At 46.6% G+C, this 20,759-nt stretch overlaps 1 protein-coding gene across 1 annotated transcript; it reads left to right on the forward strand.

Annotated features, from left to right (window-relative positions):
* Positions 1-269: 269 nt before the first annotated feature.
* Positions 270-8,736, forward strand: LOC119378512 (progranulin). The gene is made up of 2 exons (XM_037647624.1): positions 270-591; positions 8,582-8,736. The coding sequence occupies exons 1-2, from the start codon at positions 270-272 to the stop codon at positions 8,734-8,736; spliced, it is 477 nt and encodes a 158-aa protein (XP_037503552.1).
* The last annotated feature ends 12,023 nt before the right edge of the window (positions 8,737-20,759 follow it).

Genomic DNA, 20,759 nt, shown 5'->3' on the forward strand with positions numbered 1-20,759 from the left:
GTGGCAATGTACATGCTGCGTGGTGATTATTTCCGTGTTTAAAGAAAGCCCGCGAAATATGAAACAACAAGTGACAGCGGGTATGCGCTACCGTATTGCAGCGCTCTATCAACCATAGGCGTGCGGAGGGTTCCCCTCCAGGGGGGGGGGGGGTTGCAGCTTCGACGCAGCGCCCGCCCTCCTCCTTTCCCGTTGATCGAGTTTGAAAGAAAACAGCTTCGCAGTGGTTGCCAAAAGGAAAATGAGCGATGACGTGCTTTTCGGACGCGATGTTTGCTTGTGTTATTTGCTCATTCGCAGCACCGTGGATTGAGTGTCCGGACGGCACCTACTGCCACCGGAACTCGACGTGCTGCTTCGCCCATTCCTCGTCCTCGGCGCGTTCTTCAGCTTCCCTCCAATACGCCTGCTGTCCTCACGAGCACGCCCAGTGCTGCGACGACGGAGAGCACTGTTGTCCACGCGGCACACAGTGCGAGCACTTCGACCAGTCAAAAGGTCATATGTGCCATTCGCTGAATGAAGAACCCGGACAGACTGTCCTCGCCTCCAAGAAGTACCCCAGCCTGAAAAGCGTGCCCGGGGCCACGTGTGAGTGGTGTTCCGTTCAGTAAATTTTTAATAAGTGTTGCATCGATGTAACGGTATCAAAACAACCTTTAGAAGGAGGAGGAGGAATAAACTTTATTATCAACCAGCAATTTAAGTGCCTTGGCCTAGGCCTCCCACGTGGGGACGTCGAGGTCTTGCCTCTTCGCCACCTCGCGGGCTTGCTGGATGGCCCATAGCTGATCGTCGAGGTGGGAGCTGCGCAGAGCAGCGCACCATCTCGACGAGAGGGTCTCGGCAGTAACATTCTGGTACTGGACGGGACATTCCCACAGCATGTGAGGGAGCGATGCTACCTGTGTCTTGCTTGTAAGATATGCAAGACCTTTAGAATGCTTTGCGAAGTTTGAAATTTGAAAAGAGACTAATATAGGTTACTACAGGCTTAATTGTTGTTATCGTAGACATGCACACAAACGAGCTTGCGTATTTAATGGATCATCTGCACGTCTCAAAGCATAAACCGCCAAAGGAGCTCGTATTTTGAGCGCATAGATAAAAGTATTAGAACACCAGTAAATAAAACTGCGAGCAAGAAATGACACGGAATTGGAAAGCGGAGGGAGTAAGTTATGAGAAAGGGTGAACAATTATGTAACTACTAAACAATGTTCTGCAAATAATTTAGCAATAAACAATGAGGAACATAAGTCTGTTGTAATGAACAAAAGTGTTTACGCTTCGAAGCATGCTACTTAGAAAGAGGAAAAAAAACAACTTATTTACCGAAACATGTACAAATTGTGAACGAGTTTTACTAGAATAACATTATACCAGAATAAAAAAGGGGAGAAATGTGGTAATTATGGAAATGTGTTTATGAAAGGTGGAAACCTTTTTCATTTGCTTAAAAAATGTACTGAAAATATGGCTTAATATAACAGGGATGCGATTGCAAACTGCATTTATATAGTTACGCAAAGTGTTGGAGGGACACTGAACTGAAAAAATAATTTAGTTTAGGCTATATATTGTGCTCCGAAAACTCTAGTGTCATTCATTTCACCACCATAGCTTCATTATTTGATGAGAAACCCAATGTCAAAAGTTTAACTTTTAAAGATAGCTAGCCGAAATCTCCGATGGTGACGTCAAGGATTCAAAGCGTTTTTTCGTATTTTGGCCACATTGCCTTAACGAAATTTCCTGAAACTTGGTATATTAAGTCTCTGGCTCCCTCAGAAGATAGAATGGCTTCGTTGTTACCATTAAGAACTACGTAGGCCCTAGTAGACGCCGCGTCAAAATCTATGACGTCACGGCGACTGGTGCGGGAACTTCAAGGTGGCGTCGCCACCCTCACTTTCTTCTGGCGCGTTTTGTCGCTTACCAAGCGTCTTCTCGCAGCAGGCGCGGTGTTTTTGGTATCGCGAAGATACGAGAAAAATGGTTTTCTCTTTAGTGCCCTTAACTTCGTATTTTTGGAACGGAATTAAGGTTAAGAGAACGCTATCGCGCTCACAGAACGTGGCATTATTCTGTTAACGAGGTTATCAAAAGAAAGGCCTGCCTAGAAATATCTTACGATGAAGGAGAAGAACGTTGATGAGTGACGGCTGAAGATCCGCTGCTGAATGGGCAGGATGGCATTGGATTGAACTGTAATCATTCATCTGATATAATGGTTTTCCAAACGCTCAAGTCGTTTTACATGTATTGCGTATTTATTGCCCCATGGAGCTTACCAGTATGATAAATGCATATATTAATTTAAGCCATGAGCGGATCCAAATTTTCTTTTTCGAAGGGTATGGGGGTATCCGACTGTAGATGTTATTGATGATGATACTGATTATGCCAATACTTACGATCAATATAACAACCATAGGTTTATTGGAATACTAATACAGTGACCTATCCAAGCAGTAGCAGCAAGGAAGAACTTGGAGGACTCTTGAGCTTCGCCTTCAAGAGTAGAACGCGACAGCGATTACTAATAGCGCCTTGTTGGCATCGCCTTCTCAATCACTAGCTTGGCTTCGCTTCTCGGTGGCAGCTCGACCATGCAGCAAGGAAAAGAACGCGTGTAAATTGGCCCGACTATTCTAGAATGCCTACTGCACGTACAGTTGCGAAGTGCTATACGACATAATTATTCCGAATTGGCGAAGTATCCACGACGCGTCCAAAAAGGCAACACGCGCACCTGAGCAGCTGCACACGTCGTTGATGCTGTCGCCGGTAATGATAATTAAGTATGCCTGTGTGCTTTGTAATTGGTGGGCCTTTAACACAACCACTCGTTGCGCCATTGACATGTGTTGACGCCTCTTGTGATTTTACGCTTCTGCCACGTAATATCACGGTGTTAAATGACATTCCTCGCACCACATGACTTCATGTAGTATTTTGTTTTTTCCCGAAGCAATTACAAGCACAGGGCGTGGCTCTGTGGTGCCAACAACTGCTTGCACGCAGAAGTCTTGGTTCGATTCTCACTCGAACCAGAGATTTTTTTATTATTTCTTTATTTGCATCTATCTCGAACTTTCGCCTCACGGACAACCCTAATTTTTTAGCTCACAACCAAGACACCGACAGCGGATTTCTGCGAAACGAGCTCTCTGACGCTATCGGGGCGTTAAAATGAGCTCGTAGGTATGTCATTTATAGCCTTCGCGTGCGCTGCACACAGAAAATACTAGGGATGTGGGAGGGGGGTGCGCGAGGCGGTGGACGTGCGGACATATCCCCTTTATCCGTGCATGATCTAGGCAGGATAGAGCGAGTTAATCGACACGTTTCGTCCCGTCATAAAGGTGGCTCAATTACGCAGTACGTTTACGGCAATGTATCATAATAACCGCCAGTCTGAATTACTGCACCGGTAAGATAAGACCATATTAAAGGGCCCTAAACCACCCAGAGGTCGAACATTTAGTTTGTAGTGTGACCAGTTGTGCACGAGTGTACAACGACACGTAGTCGTGAGTAATTTTTGAAACGGTGCCGTAATAGCGCAGTTACACGCGTTGGAAGATCGAAACGCTGCGATCGCTCGTTTTTCACTCTTTCCTTCGCTACCCTCCGCTCGTCCGCTGGTCTCCTCTCCCAAAGCCGCTTTGCCCTTCTTGCCGAGTTCCCCTCCCAATCTCACCTTGACATACCGTCATCGCTGACGCGCTCTTCGAACAGCGTGGCACTTCCGGTTGCCGAGACTCCGCGAACCTCGAGCTTCTCGGCTAGCCGCTGTTGTAAGCCGTGCCGGCCCGTACTCGTACGAATTGTGCCGGTATGGACCCTGTGTTGCGCGATCATGTGGTCGATCCTTTGAAGGATCGCCAACATGATGGACCCGCACGTGTAACACGTGTCGCGTTCTTTTCGTTTTCGCAGTCGGCGCTGTTGCAGGGCCAAGCACCTGATGCGTGAAAGCCATCGCAAAACACTGTCGGATTCAGTACGCGCAGCTTATCAGACCGCTAGGCGTGACTGCTGGTACGCTAGCGATTTGGCAGTTGCGTTACGGCCGCAGTTGCCGATTCACCAGCGGGCACACGACAAAGAACTGCAAGGAGCGCAGGCAGCTGCCTGCAGACTAAACCGGAAGTCGTAGGTTACTGTTCGACCAATCGCAGTATCGCCTGCATAGCGCATCACAGATTCAACACGCTGGCGTCACACACGTCACTAGGAAGACCGGGAAGGGCCCGGAGACGGAGAAGAAATTGTTTCTTGGAATTTGTGGCGCGCCCGCGGCTTCTAGCGATGTCTCGCGTGGCATCGCTGATCGTGACGGCATTCTGCACGCGATACGCTTGTTTACTTGAAATGTATGAAAAAATATCGGAGGTGCTTTGGGGCCCTTTAATTGTCAAAAGAAATGACGTCGCGATATGCATATGCCAGAACTCAACGGCGGTGCCGTGGTGGCGCCGCTTGTAATCGTGTCTTTAGCTTGCGCGTCTTTTCTTGCTGGCCACGCCTCATTTCAAGCTACAAGCCGTTGACTTATTCGCTATCGCAGCAGCTTAATTTGTTAGGATTGGATATCTTTATCTCCTTTTACCTCTTCTAGTTAGGTGTCACGTTTAAATCGGAACAAATCTCCATTTTAATATAGCGTTCTAGCATCTTGTATATTACGGTGTACCTTGCGCCTCCTGGAAAATCATTGTAGATGAAGACGACGAAGGCATTGCGAACATATTTAACGACGACATATTTACTAAGGCGGCTGTAGGCTAATGGTGATGCCGTGCTCCGGACAAGTCCAACTGACAGACTTTGATGTCGTGTCTGTGCTCTCTCTCTCCTTCTTAACCAGGGGCGTAGCCAGAGGGGGGAGGGGGCCATATAGAGGGGGGGGGGGCATTTTGCATGTGCATATATACACGCGCACATACAAACGCGCGCACGAACATACAAAATGGGTGGTTGACCCCCCCCCCCCCCCGAAAAAAATATTTCTGGCTACGCTTCTGTTCTTAACTATTCTAACTTTCAAACTGCACGATCTCTTTCCAGTTTTTCTGGTTAGCAATCCTGCCTCTCCGCTCTCTGCTGTTTCCTTGCTTTTTTCTTGCACTCCTGCTTGGGGCTTTGGCCACAAGGCCCTGAGTTTGATGTACAAACTAAATAATATAACATGCGACGCGCTGCGCTGTCGGCAGCTTTACATTTTCCACTTCTTTTCAAAGAGCCCCTGAAGAATAAAACGCCAACAAACTTGTTGCCGGCAGGTTGTCATGAGAGGTTAACTGAAGGGTCAACGGTTCGCTTTCTCAAGTTACATCTGATGAGAAACGACGTGGTAGTCGAAACTACGAATTTCTTTGCTTAAATTAGGCGATTAGGACAGTAGGAAGAATCAAATCATAATCGCAGAAAAAGTCCTGCGTCCAGGGTACAACTTTTCCTGTCGAAACCAGACATTTGATGCGCAGATACTATAGCCGCGAACGAAACGACGACGCCCAAACGCAGGCAAGCAAGACCAGCAGTTAGCGCTTGTGAGCAGCGTTTCTACATGATTTGTTCATCGCATAAACGGACCAATAATCCGCCGAATTTATGTCGAAAGTCACCGAACAAACCATCGTCGTGTTTCATTTCAGCGCACTGTTTTGTTGGCATGGGCCATACGCCTGCCGCACGCTGTTGCCCACATAGCGGGCAACAGCGGAGCATGCTGGTACATGTGCGCATTCGGTGTACCTAAAGTCCCTAGATTTTTCTAGGGACTTTAGGGACTTTATGTGTACCCTTGTTCCCTTCGTGCTTGTGTGCGCGGATATGGCGGAAAAGAGCTTACCGCGTTTCATCCTGAACAGCGTCGAGTGCACTTCATTTTCCTCGCTAGTGTCTTCCGAATGATTTCACGACCATTTGTTGTTTGTTGCGTGCGGATCCTGCCGTCTGAACGATGGCGGAGGATCAGGTGCTTCGGAAGTTTCGTCGGAATGAGTAAGGCTCAGTGGTGTGCATTACATTGCGCGCCCGCCGCAGAGAATAGGCTCATTCGTCGCTCGATTGCCTGGCACGATGTCGCTTGATATCTTTCCACAAACGACTGCTTTCAGATAGAATGAAGAATGCAAACTACGCTAGCGTACTGCGCTTCTAGGGTGTGTTCAGATGAGAACGTCGGTGCATGTTCGCCGACCCCGTTTAATTTCGCTGAAAAAAAGTACATTTTTTTTTGTCCGAGACCCAGGGCCACGAAACCAGTCTTTGTTTCGCGAAAAAAAATTTTGCCTTAGTCCAAGAAGTTCGAAAGTCTCCACTGAGTCAGAACCACTTTTCGCGAATTGCGCGAAAATGGGATTTTGACGATATCCTACAGAATAACTGTTGTAGCGGTGAGTCCCAAATTTTTCTTAACATACTATGTAACGTGAGTTTGAAAATCTTATCTTGTAGCCTTGTTGCCAGTACATTAAGAAAAAATCGCGAATATGGAATATTGTTCAATAATGCCCCGATTTCAGATTCTTTGCTCAGCGCCTATACTATAGTTAGTATTCCAAAATTTCCATGAGTGTTGCCACATACTAGATTAACAAATTGTGCCAAATACCACTGCCGACAATAACGTCAAACGCAAACTAAAAATACATAAGTGAAGGAATGTCACAAAAGATGCAATATTTTGAAGTTCCATTAAAAACAGACGTCACCTTCGATTTTTTTTAACTCCCCAGAAGTATAAAGCCAAGCGCGTGTTCTAACTAATATGTAAAAATATGTTGCATTAATTCGCGTGTTCTAACTTAATATGTAAAAATATGTTGCATTATTTGTGAGATCGGAGTTACAACGCCACCAAAGTGGCCAAAATTGACGTTCACGCGCAACCATTAAATGAGCGAGCATGTAGTTATTTAGTCGCCATTGTCATGTTTTTAGGTCTTAACATGTTCTCTCGAGTTCACAAAACAACAGATTAACTGAAAAAAGACGGAGAGTTGCTTTAAAGTGCAAATTCGTACGTATGCGTGTTGTACTCGCCGTAGTATTGTTCCTGGCGAAAGAAATTATTGAAAGAGGTATAGTCTAGATGCGCACTCGAGTCGGGTTTCGCGTGCCACAGTTTCTCAGCCCTAATGCACACAGGACGTGAGACAGGCATTGAAGGAAGAGTGGGTCCACGCAGAAAGCGTCCTGGAGTCAGCACCCACTATCTCCGCCTCCTTGCGCGCCTGACGTAGGACGCCGACAATGACGTTTCACCTTCACCGCCATCTTCGAGGAGAAAACTTCTGTTGAGCAAATGGATAAGTTTAGCACCTCAGCAGCGTTTCCTCAGGAACAAAATTTTTGACTGATACAGACGCATCTGGACAATTTACGGCAATCTGTTTGAAGAGGCTGAAGCAGTTTCTCGGACGGAGAGAGCTTTCTTTTGTCATAAGGACCATGAAGGAGGCGTTATCCAAACCTCTCGTACTCGGAAAGTTCGCTATAGCTGATATTTTTCTTGTGCTTGGTTCATCGTTCAACGCTCGTTTTGAGCTGGCAATTCGGCCATGAATCCCAGGGGATACAAAAAGCGCAGCATACTCACATAGGCTGCCAGTAGAATTAACAACATAATGCATTATTCTTGTGAGATCGGAGTTAAAAAGCTAACAAAGTGGCCAAATGACGTTAACGCGCAACCAGGGGCGTAGCCAAGGGGGGGGGGGTTGGGGAGGTTCAAAACCCCCCCCGATATTTTTCAGTTTTGCTTGCGTATATATACACGCACACATACAAACGCACGCACGAACATACATAATGTATGGTTGAACCCCCCCCCCCCCCGAAAAAATTTTCTGGCTACGCCCCTGCGCGCAACCACGTAAATGGACGGACGTGAAAGCTGAGCGTATATGGCGACTCGAACCTTTCTGAAGCGTATTGAGCTGTTATTGTTTGGTTTTATTGTTCTCTTTTATTGCTTCACGCTGTTGGCGCTGCAAGAGCACCGCCTGTATCGCCGCTCGCCGTCCTGCGTCATCAAATTATCGCCACGCGATGAGCAGCGATAAAGAACAATCCGGTGGCTGATCTCCGGCTTCCTCTTTTATGTAGCGTACGCAGGCTCACATATGCTCAAGATGTTATAATAATAATAGTTGTTGGTTTTAACGTCCCAAAACCGATATGATTATGAGAGACGCCGTAGTGGAAGGCTCCGGAAATTTCGACCACCTGGGGTTCTTTAACGTGCTCCTAAATCTACGTACACGGGCCTCAAGCACTTTCGCCTCCATCGAAAATGCAACCGCCGCGGTCGGGATTCGATCCCGCGACCTTCGGGTCAGCAGTCGAGCGCCATAACCACTAGACCACCGTGGCGGGGCTATGCTCAAAATGATGGAACAAATCAATCAGTGATACAGTAGGTCCGTCGTTTTGTTTGTACAGTGTGCAAACACAACATTCTGATGAATGGTTTGGATGATACGGTGATGAAAATGTTTAGTGGCTGAAAAGACGACGGTAGTGGGATCCATACTTAGTGCGTATACATTATTTCTCCCCACAGACCCTTCGGTGCCGTGTCCTACGTGGATGGTGTGCAGCTCGGGCTCCTGCTGCCGCAACGAGTACGGGGCCTATCGATGCAGTCCGTACGCAGGAGGAGTGTGCTGCGCCTCAGGCATCTCCGGATGTCCGCCTAACACGGAGTGCGTCGACTGAGCCTCTGCGCGAGGACAAGCATTCCACGAATGCGCTATGTAATAAATACCTTCCCACTATAGCTATATAGGTGGAAATGTTCAAAGTATTGCCGGCTTATCTATCGAAGCGGCGTCCCACGTACAATCACAAAATACACTGAACGATTGAATTTCGTTTCTACTTTTGTATTACTCAAAGGAATAAGTACGCCTAGCTGCATCTGTGACGTAGTCACTTTTATCTGGAACAGTGCTTGCCCCTTTGTCACTTACGAAAGAGAAGGGGTGCATCCCCTTCCAATCACGTCAAGCTCGCAGCTCGCATCGCGGTGTTTTGTTGTATTACTATTCGCCTCGTGCCAGAGGCGTAGCCAGAATTTTTTCCGGCAGGGGAGGTGGGGGGGTGGGGGGGTTTCAACCATCCTTTTTGCATGTTCGTGCGTCCGTTTGTATGCGTGCGTGTATGCAAAATCAAAAAATTCCCCCTCCCCCCCCAACCACCCTGGCTACGCCCCTGCCTCGTGCGCCACCAATGGCGGCACTGCGACCGGCGCTCCGGTGACGCAAATAGGGGGGTTCGGCTTTTGTCGTCTACTAGGCTCTGCCTAGAACAACTGCATTTTCATTATAGTTCGCTCGCGGTGCGCGGCGCTCCTCGACTACTAGCTCTATTTTCTTCTAGTGATAGTTTCTGTAGATGGCTGCCAGTATTACAGGAGGTTAAGAACGTTTACATTTAACGTATCTTCTAATACCCACAGGCATCGTGGTCAGGACCATGTCCCCGAGTTAGTAGCGTAACTCACTGGGGCGGATGGCGTTGAAATAGCTTACACGAAAGCGCGAACGTCTCGCCAAGCGAGTTAACGAGAGTGTATACGCTGCTTTGGAAGCGAAGCGCGATAATTTTTAGAGCTTATTCGCAAAAGTTGGCGTTGCGTAAACAGCACTTGAACGAAAATTCACACTTCTCTCCGAATTGTAGTCATCTGGACCCGTGTACACAAAACGTTTACCGACAAAATAAAGTTGACAAGTTCACCGACCAGCGGGTTATTGCGGACAACTAGCGTGGATTGGGCGAGTTGTATGCACATTAAAACTTGTTACACGCACTATATATACGCTCCGGATGAAACGCCAGCTATGGTGCACGGGGTGCAGTTCACACCCTAATGATTACAGATAGATACGCCCATGCGGTTTGCCGCTCGTGAGCCACATTCATGCTTTTGATCGCGCAGTGCTGCCTAATCCGGTGTGCGCGCCTGTCAACGGGGATGACAGGACGGCGCGCACTATACAGTTCCTAATGCTTATGCAGCGCGCTCCGCTGTCGGTGTTTCATTTGACGCTGATAGTACAGCTTGGTAAGCAGTAGGAAAAATCGGCGAAAGGTGTCAGCGCTCTTTCCCACCATTCTTTTGGCCCTTTTGGCTGAATATTGCTATTCTTCACCGCACTGTAACGAGACTGAAAATTATTTAGTACAATGATCGCACCACGCCCTATCAGCAGTCGACTGTTGACAGTTATTTTCATTACTTTATTTCAAATACATGTTCTTGCGACTTTCCGATGCAAAAGCTTGTGTTTGTTTACGTAAGTACGATTACACTTCTCTCAGTATACTTTCAGATGATCGGGAACGAGTCAGAAAACGTCGATTTATTAAGGCGAAAGCCTTAGATACTTCATCAAACGGAAGAAATGACGCCGCCATATGACGTCATCATGACGTCATAGATCGCCAAAATTTGTGACGTCTCACATGACATCATCGCTTTGCACTGCCTCTGTGATCGTGGGCCGACAACGGAGACAGTGCAAACCAGGTGAGGTGCAGAAGCTTGCAATGCCTCTATGATCCTGGAGGCAGTGCAAAACTACGTTAGGTCCAGAAAGCTTCAGAAGGAGGGCGGTGGAGGAACATGCCCTGCAGGGAAAGTAGTGCCAGTGTCACACGGCCACCTTTATCGCGATCAGGGCCGATGCGGATCAGGTTCTGCTACATGGTCGCTCTTAACAGTGATGAGGCCAATCGGAATCCCGACGTTTGTGGTCTACGCATCTCGGTCTGGCTGACACCTGTGCCAAACTCGATTCGGATAACTTTGGACCTTGCAGCAGCGACCATTGTTTATCTATATCGAGAAATCATATCGGTATCGGCCTTGATCGCAATCAAAAATACCTTTATCAAGTTGTTCGGATGCAGTTTTCGGGCTCTGCCAACCCCTTACTTCACATTGTTAAGGCCTTAGATGCCTCATCAAACTCGAAAATTGGTCGTCGGCGGCGTCAACACGAGTCATGGAAAAAAATATGATCACGAGATGACGTCACCACGCGACGTCACAGATAGCCAAATTTATGAAGCCATAGTGACGCCATCGATATCGCCGCTTTGCACTGCCTCCGTGATCGGCGACCGATCACGGAGGCAGTGCAAAACCAGGTGAGCTGCAAAAACTTCCAATCACACGGCGTCATCATGACGTCGCACAGCGGCGAATTTCGTGACGTCACTATAAGATCACATGACTAACATTTAGTGACGTCACTATAGTCACATGACGTGACGTCATACGATGATGTCATCACAGCATCGCCGCTTTGCACTGCCTCCGTGATCGGCTGACCGATCACGGAGGCAGTGCTAAACCAGGTGAGGTGCAGAAGGCTTTCGCTGGATGGGGGAGGATTAAGTGCAGAAAAAAGAACATCACTTTTTCCTTCGAGTCGTCTTAGTCGAATGCATAAAGTCGACTGCGTCCATTCTGCCAGCGTTTTTGCAATTCGAAACATTCGTTTCCCTAACTATCAAAATTCGTAATCATATCGATGCCTATTTCCTACTAAGAAAAGCTGCCCCCGCTTTCCAGTCGTTATACATAAGAAAGACCACCCTCAACGACTGCTCAAGAAATTGTCAATAACTGCGGCGCTACATTTTCTCTGTCAGACATATAGAATTAATATTGTGCGCACCAGTTAAAAAAGGCCCTTTCGTGCTGTAATAACGCCGGACACACTGAACAAGAACTGTAAATGTGCTGATAAATACAAATCAGTTTCTCAGTTTCTCAGTTTCAGTTTATGATATCAAAAGGTATACAAGATTGGCGAATATACAGGCGAGGGTCCCAAAGTAAAAACTGTAGTGGGACCCTCGGTTCATTATACAAGCATTGTGGCAATAACTAACAGCAGCAAATGAACAAATTATAGAAAAAAAATCAAACAATAGGTGAAACATTTCAATACAAATCAGTTAAACATGAAAAAAGCACAACAAAAGAAATTCAAAGTACAAGCAAAAAAATCTTTTAGACAGCAGCCATGACGTGGGTACACTTAGACAGATAGTGATGTCTAAGGTCATTTTTAAAGACTGGAAGGGAAACACAAGATTTGATAGATGTAGGTGAAACATTCCAGAGTGAAATAGCAGTGAATGCAGATGTTTTTTTGCCGTAATTAGTGTGAACTGTGGTAACAAAAATTCTATTAGCTCAAATCTCGTCAGGTTTTTATTCAGCAGTAAATCACGTCCACGAGTGGATGCATGAGGTTATTATGAAGCATTTCGTGAAATAGGACACTATGTTGTACTGGCAAACGAATGACAGGCGATATTGAAGGAGTGGAGTAACACAGAAGCATTAGATTGCATGGAACGAAGTGATAATGCGTATTGACTGATTTGGATATGCTGTACTGATGACAAGTGACAAGCGTACGTGTTCCCCCATGAAACGATACCATAGTTAATGTGACTATGAATGAAAGCGAAGTACAACGCTAGAAGAGCCTCACGAGAAAAGAAGGGCGAGCTTGATTAGTGCGCGGATGCCAAACGAAGTTTTATATGCTTGAGATGGTGGAAATGACAGCGGAATGTAAGTTTAGGGTCAAGAGTATGCCAAGAAATGTGACGTCTCGCAAGCGGGTATAGAATGAGTCCCAAGTGTTAAGTCGGGAATAATTGTTAAGGGCCTTTGAGCAGTCTTAAACACCATATATTTTGTTTTTGAAGGATTAAGAACTAAGTAATTATTGCTGCCCAGTTCAATGATGTTACTCAATGCAGTATTTAGCCGTGAAGTGAGAACAGTAATATATGTCAGATGAAGATATGGTATGTCATCGCGTATAAAATGCAATGATCGTTTGTCGGATGAATTGAGAAAATCCGGAAGATCGTTTAATATATAAAATGAACAGCAAAGGACCTATGACTGAGCCCTGTGGTACACCTTGGTTAATGCATTTGGTTGCAGAGAATGTTTCCCGCTACGCGTACCGTATACTGTCGGTCAAGTAAATAGTTTTTTAAGAATATTAGCGCAGGACCATTTACCGTAACACTCAAGTTTATTAAACAGTACTTGATGGTTAATTGTGTCAAAAGCTTTAGTGAAGTCTAAAAACCACAGATCCTACGAAATTTCCTAGTCCATGCATTTTTTAATGTAGTCAGTTAGAGACAGCACAGCAAGATGATGGAACTTCCAGGGCGGAAACCAAATTGGTTATTCTTTAAAATGGAACTTGGCTAGATAGTTATTAAGACGTTTCACGAATAATTTCTCAATGAGTTTACTAGGCAGGAAATAATAGCAATTGGACGATAGTTAGTAACTAATTGTTTGTCCCTTTTTTAAAATAGGAACAATCTTGGCATTTTTCAAGAATGAAGAAATAATCCGTGTTTAAACATCAGGTTAATAATATTACACAATGTGGCTGAAATAAAAGTGCAACTAGTTTTAAATGTTCTCACGAGATGCTATCTAAACCAGGTCCGTATTTTAAGACTGTTAATAGTGGAAACACTTCATCTGGTGTAACTGGTAACAAAAAGAACGACTGTGGTGTGCGGCGTAATGTGCTATGCAACTGCGCACGCCGGTTTTACTAGAATAAACGGAAAAAGTAGTCCGAGAAGCATTCGCAATTTCATTCGCTCCGAGAGACTTAGACCATTATAATTTATTTTGTAATGGGCATCACCAGACGACCTATTAAGAAAAGAGTTTAGCAGCTGCCACTGGTTTTTGGGGTTGTTTTTATTCTGTACAAATTTACTTTCGTAGTAAGCTTTTTTTGTCCGTTTAAGCAAAATGTTCAATAATTTACAGTAACATCGATCGTCTAGCAAGTGCAGTGTTAAAGGGCTGACGTTTTGTTTTCTTGTACATGTTTTCCTTCGTCCTTAACTTTTTAGAAGACCAACCGTCATCCATGGGTTGTGCGGGTATTTATATTTTTTCCTACATTTCACAGTACGCGTGTTACTCGAGACTGCCATCAAAAATAAAGAGCAAAATTTATTTAGTGCTGCTTCAGGATCATGCATGAATTATTGGCGACCAACAGTTTTAACTTATGCATTCCACAAAGGAATCCGCATTAAACACTGAAGTGTAGTAGTTGCTGTCGTTTACGGGCATGTCAGTAGGAAATGTAAGACAGATTGGAAGTGATCGGTTTGTCATATCAACAACCGCGGAACCAAGGCGATGGTGGATAGTTTGACAATACGTGATCATGTAAAAAATAATCCGACCTAACGGTATACTTTCATCGCTCAGCAGCATCTTCACACAGAATTGAAGCAAGCAGTGTTCTCCTTCATTACGGGCCCATACTCCGTCGTCTCGGCCACCAGTTTGGTCCGTTCCACCACAGCCTACTTTTCACGCAGGAACCCGCCTTCATGCCCGTTGTCACGCGTCAGCAGGGTTATCTTTTCTGGACAATGCCTCCATGCTCCGGACACGGCCGGTCTAGAGGCGCGCGCTCGCAGCGATGCGCGCCTCCAGACCGGCCGTGCTCCGACTGCTCAGCTTTGTACTTCCCACGCGGTTCTCTCAAATGGCTCCCATTCCTTGGCTGTGCTCTTTATACAAATACTGTTTATGGTGGAGTCTGACCACAGACCTGGCATGGGCCGGCCTGTTACGCTCTGAAGGTAGCAGCCATTCGAGCCCCAATTAATGCCGCCATCAGCTCAAGTCGCGGCAGGGATTGTCTTTCAGGGAGCCACACGGGACTTGGCAAAAATGAGGTCTGCGCTCACCTCTTCGGTGTTAATCTCTCTTCGCAGCAGTGACGTAACTAGGGGGGGGGGGGAGAGGGGCAGGGGGACAAGTGCCCCGGGTGCCATTGGGAGGGGGGGCGAGCCGAGTCCGCCCGACATGCGCTCGGGGCTTCCTGAGACACAGTCGGCCGCTAGCGGCCCGCGTCTCGTGAAAGGTCGCCCCTACAGGTTCGAAACCAGTGGGGCATGCCCTCACACTGTTCCAATCCCCCTTTCTCGCCTTCGTCTCCCCTAGTACCACCCGTGAGCTGGAGACTCCACTGACTAGTTAATGGTGCTCTTTCCTTCAACAACGAAACAGAATCTTCTGGAAGCCTGTGGCTTTCCGACACTCAGTTTTGTCGGCGCTTTGTTTGGTAAACAGCACTGCTTTTTTCGCCATGGTCCAGCGTGTCTCTGTCTTGAAATCTTTCTCGAGGAGGTGAAGGCTTGCGCTATATTCTGTAGCCCTTGCATGAGCACGTCTCTGCGCCACGACTTCGGAATGCCTCTCGTTCTCTCCTTTTCTTTTTTTTTTTTGCTCATATCCAAGCCCATGATAACAATAAGACAAAAAGCTCGGTGTAAGCCCGTTTCCACATAAGCATGAATTTAACCATGACGTACCTCGTAGACAAAAGCTTTTTTTTTCTGGGGTTCTGACTTCCCTTTACATGTGATATGGCATGTTTTTGTATGTGTGTGCATATACATTCATCTACGAAATGTAATAATAGCGGGGCGGTGGGAGGTTGAACGTCCCAAACCTCCTCCTAGCTTCGCCACGGAACTTATCGCTTGAAATATCGTTTTCTTCTGGTTCGGCCTAAACCACCTTGGTCCTTCCCACTAAACCGTAGTGAAAATCGGTAAGGGAAAGCGCTGCCCACGGTCTTGTTGCTTAAGGGTTGCGATCGAGCAGCCCTTTACCAACTCATCAGACATGTCAACCTCCAATCTTAAGGCGAGCTTTCATGAGCAGACGTCGATCGGGATGAAAAAACGAAACGAAAAAAAAAAAAACTAAATATGGGCTTTCCTGTAAGGTTTCTTTCTCGTCTTTTTCAAATCAGAAACTCGTTCACACACTGCTTTCTGCCATCAAATTGCGTCACCCCTCCTCATTTTGATGTGTGTATCGGTACCTTCCCCACGACATTTTCCCCGATCAGCGTGCGTAAGATGGGGTTGACTATGAGGAATGACGTCCCCAAAGTAATTTTTGAGAAGACTCAAAATCCCAGCTGCTTCCATGAAGAGACCTTCGCTGCGTGGTTCTAAGTCTGCAACCACATCTATCGCGGCAATCATGAAAGCCGCGGCTTAACTGCGCTGCGGCCAAGCAGCGGCCAATCGCACGCGTGTAATCAGATTCGTGATGACATCGCTTCATTACTGAGTCTGGGGCGAGAGAAATTGAGTAAGAGACCCTTAAAAAATATTTACCGCTTACGCCACACGGTATTCGTTATTTAGCTAAAGGTCATGGGCTACATGTTCTTCCCCTCGGCCTTCATAGCATCTGGTGATAAAATCCGAGACCAGTGAACTCTTGCTTTGCCGAGCCGGCGGAAGACGCCTACGCAAAGTGTTTCGGAAATTGGGAATATTACGAAGAAGTGTTGGTATTAGGGGTGTGCGAATATTCGAAAATTTCGAATATTCGTCGAATATTACATTCAAATATTCGTATTCGATTCGAAAATCGTGTATTCGAAAAGTTTCGAATATTCGATAACTTCGAATATTCGAAAAATTCGAATATGCGATTCGATTATCATGCATAAATAACTCGTCTTCCACATTTCTGCTGCGTTCGTATAGCTAAAAACGTTGCCGAGGAGCGATACACATCGTAAGTACACGGAGGCACGATATCTGCCTGCGACGAGCGCCCCAATACGTATGATTTATTGCTGGTGCATCTCCGACGTGCAGCGCTGTTGGCGATCATGTAACCGTACATCTTCAATATTATGCGGCCGTAACGTTCCGAACTACCACTGGTTCACTATACGGGACCACTTCTGAAGAAGACAGTGACCCATGTGACTGGTGGCGGACTGTAGGCACCTTCAGATACCCCAGCCTGGCAAAGCTTTGCCCCATGTACCTCCCTATACCAGCCACTTCTGTTCTAAGCGAGCGTGCCTTTTCAGTGGCAGGGGGGGGGGGTCTCTGTTAGAAGGGAGCGCCTGCTGCCTGATCATGTGGAGCAACTCATATTTCTTCATGATAACATCTAGTCATTACTTTCATTGTGCCGTGATATTTGCTTGTGTTGTGATGTGCATTGTGCTAGCCTGGACATTGTGTTCTGGAAATAGCAGTGTATGTTGTGTTGCCAGTCAGGCTGTTTGTCACAAATTAGCGTTTAATAAAGCACGCGCGCGGCCGCTTTCAAACGGCTACGCGACAGAACGGCGCGAGTCGCGCGCCCAAGAAGCGCGAACGACGAAAAAACAAGCATCAAAAGACGCCGGCGCGCCGCATCCTCCTCACCCAATCGAGCCAGGCGCAGACGCGATCAAACGCCCGGCAAATCCTCGATGGTTCTAGAAGGAAGGGGGACGCATCCCCGAGCGATGCCGCCAGATGCCGCCGCGACTCGAACCTACGAGAAAGCTCTCGCCCTTTCTCTAGCCTCAGCTGTACTGCACGCCGAAGAACGCTCCCGCGCTTCTAGAAACCGGGGGAGAAGGAATAAAAGCGTGCAAACGCAGTCGAGAAGAAGTGAAAGTCAGTGAAGAAGTGAAGGAATGAGTAAGTCGGCCCGGTGATGGTGAAGTTGTGCTAAGTGGGCTCCGTTAGCCGAAGAAGACGTGTTTATGATGGTGGCGGAGTCGATCGTCGATCTGGAAGAATCCGATGACGACACCGTGTAGCCGTGACAAGTCACGACGACGGTTGAGCTACGACGATCAACGCTGGAGCTGGCGTGAGTGTTTCCTTGAAGAGAAGCATTCGATTACCGTCCAAGTATTGTGGACTGCTCCAAAGAACGGAAGAAGCCTCAAAGCTACGAAGACAAAACTGTGCATAGGCAAAAATGTATGCATTAAGGGACAAGGAAGGCAAGGTCACAACCAATATGGATAGAATAGTTGAGGTAGCGGAAGAGTTCTACAGAGATCTGTACAGCAGCCAAGACAGTCAGGATGAAACGTAAGAAGCAGTAATCCCAGAGGAATCTGACATCCCACCAGTATTGACAGGAGAAGTAAAGAAAGCCCTAAAAGGAATGCAAAGAGGCAAAGCCGCTGGTGAGGATCAGGTATCATCAGACCTGTTGAAAGACGGTGGAGAGATTATGTTAGAAAAACTGGCCACCCTGTATACGAAGTGTCTCTCGACGGGGAGGATACCACAATCTTGGAAGAATGCCAACATCATCTTGATCTATAAGAAAGGGGACGTCAAGGACCTGAAAATTACAGGCCCATCAGCTTACTGTCCGTTGTCTACAAGCTATTTACAAAGTAATTGCTAACAGAATTATTACGACATTAGAGTTCAATCAACCAAGGCACCAGGCAGGATTTCGTACAGGCTTCTCAACAATAGACCATATTCATACTTTAAATCAGGTGATAGAGAAATGCGCGGAATCAACCAACCCCTATACATAGCCTTCATAGATTACGAGAAGGCATTTGATTCGGTGGAGACATCAGCAGTCATGCAGGCACTGCGGAATCAGGGCATCGACGAAGCCTATATAAACATAATGGAAGAAATCTACAGCGCATCCACAGCCACTATAGTCCTTCATAAAGAAAGCGACCGAATCCCAATAAAGAAGGGCGTACGGCAGGGAGACACGATCTCTCCAATGCTATTCACCGCGTGTTTACAGGAGGTTTTTAGGGCCCTAGATTGGGAAGAATTAGGGATAAGAGTTAATGGAGAGTATCTCAGTAACCTGCGATTCGCTGATGACATTGCATTGATGAGTAACGCGGGAGACGAATTACAGCTCATGATTACTGAACTGGATACGGACAGTAGAAGTAGGTAGGTAAAATTAATATGCATAAAACTAAAGTAATGTGGAACAATCTTGGCAGAGAACAGCGCTTTGCGATAGGTGGCGAGACACTGGAAGTTGTAAAGGAGTACGTCTACTTAGGACGGGTAGTAACCGCGGAGCCGAACCATGAGAGTGAAATAACTAGAAGAATAAGGATGGGATGGGCTCATTCGGCAAGCATTATCAATCATGAATGGTAGTCTACCACTATCCCTCAAGAGGGGTATATAACAGCTGCATCTTGCCTGTACTTACCTACGGAGCAGAAACCTGGAGACTTACAAAGAGGGTTCAACTTAAACTGAGGACGACGCAGCGAGCGATGGAAAGGAAATGATAGGTGTAACCTTAAGAGACAGGAAGAGAGCAGAGTGGGTCAGGGAACAAACGGGGGTTAAGGATATCATAGTTGAAATCAAGCAGATGAAATGGAGATGGGCCGGGCACGTAGCACGTCGGCAGGATAACCGGTGGTCATTAAGGGTAACTGACTGGATTCCAAGAGATGACAAACGCGTGAGGGGGAGACAGAAAATGAGGTGGGTAGATGAGATTAAGAAGTTTGTAGGTGTAACGTGGCAGCAGAAAGCACAGGACCGGGTTGATTGGCGGAACATGGAGAGGCCTTTGCCCTGCAGTGGGCGTGGACAGGCTGATGATGATGATGATGATGATGATTGTGGACTGGATACGCCATTATCTATTCAGGACTTTAACTGTCGTTGAATAGTTGTAATGCATGCGATTGCATTCGTAGCGTGCGATCTGTTTGTTTAGCTCCTGTTGTGTAACACCACCTGAATTATATTGTGAAGTTGTAACTGGTACCAGCCGAGTGTGCATGTGTTTGTGATATTTGTATTGCCTTAACCCAGAATATATTTCGTTTTCGTTTGTGTTATCGACTCTCGGCTCTGACTCGGTCTTTGGACCACAACCGGCGTTCGCTGGCGCACCAAAGGACCAACTCTAAATTGTCCGCGCTTTCGTGGTGCGTTTTCGGAGGGCTGTGACGCCAGCCCTTAGAAGCCGCCCGGCGATTGCCAACCCGATTAACGGGACAAGTGACACTGTTAATGTTTTTTTTTTAAATAGCTACACGTTAAATAAATATTGTTACTGGGGAGGCATCTTTTCTTTGATATTCGATATTCGATTCGATATTCGAAGGTGGATATTCGTATTCGATTCGTATTCGAAAAATTTGATATTCGCACACCCCTAGTTGGTATATGATATGGATGCTCTTGTCAACATGAAAGTTCTGTAATCTCAACCGCATGCTGAATTGCGCTGCGGTGGGAAAATGTGTCCAATGTCTGGAAGCAAAGAAAAAGGAAGTGGGCGCGTAGCCTACTGGTCACGGCACTCGCTTTCGAACTGTGCGGACACAGGTTCACCCAAACCCAACTCAAACCGCAACCCACAAATTAAAATTTATTTAGTTTTATTTAGCATTTCTTTGGTGCGCGCCAGCTATGGGTGAGCACCAGGAGCGTAGTCAAGGGTGGGGGTTCAAACTTCCCCGAAATGTTCCATTTTGCTTGCGCATATATACACGCACGAACATACTAATTAAAGTATGGTTGAACACTGCCCCCCCCCCCCCCCCCCCCGAACGATATTTCTGGCTACGCCCCTGGTGAGCACGTCACGTTTTTTTTTTTGTTTTTTTTTTTTTTTTTTTTTTTTGCGCGGCGGTTGGTTATTCGGAACACCAGCTTCGCAGGAAAAATCTCATGCGACTTGCACGTAGACTGGCAGACTGCTCCACGTGGACTGAGAGCGCAGTTGCATGCACAGAACAACTATTTCCTCTATTTTGTCACAGAAATCCTTCATCGGCATGCGATGCGCAAGTACACACGGCAGCAGATCGGCCAGGTCGACAGCAAGCACCGACGAAACACTAAAGCTGTACGAGACA

This window comes from Rhipicephalus sanguineus, unplaced genomic scaffold (assembly GCF_013339695.2).
Source record: "Rhipicephalus sanguineus isolate Rsan-2018 unplaced genomic scaffold, BIME_Rsan_1.4 Seq853, whole genome shotgun sequence".
NCBI lineage: Eukaryota > Metazoa > Arthropoda > Arachnida > Ixodida > Ixodidae > Rhipicephalus > Rhipicephalus sanguineus.

Coding starts and splice junctions, on each gene's coding strand:
- LOC119378512 (XM_037647624.1), top strand. CDS start 270: ATGTTTGCTTGTGTTATTTGCTCATTCGCAGCACCGTGGATTGAGTGT. Junction 592..8,581: donor AAGCGTGCCCGGGGCCACGT/GTGAGTGGTGTT, acceptor TTCTCCCCACAG/ACCCTTCGGTGCCGTGTCCT.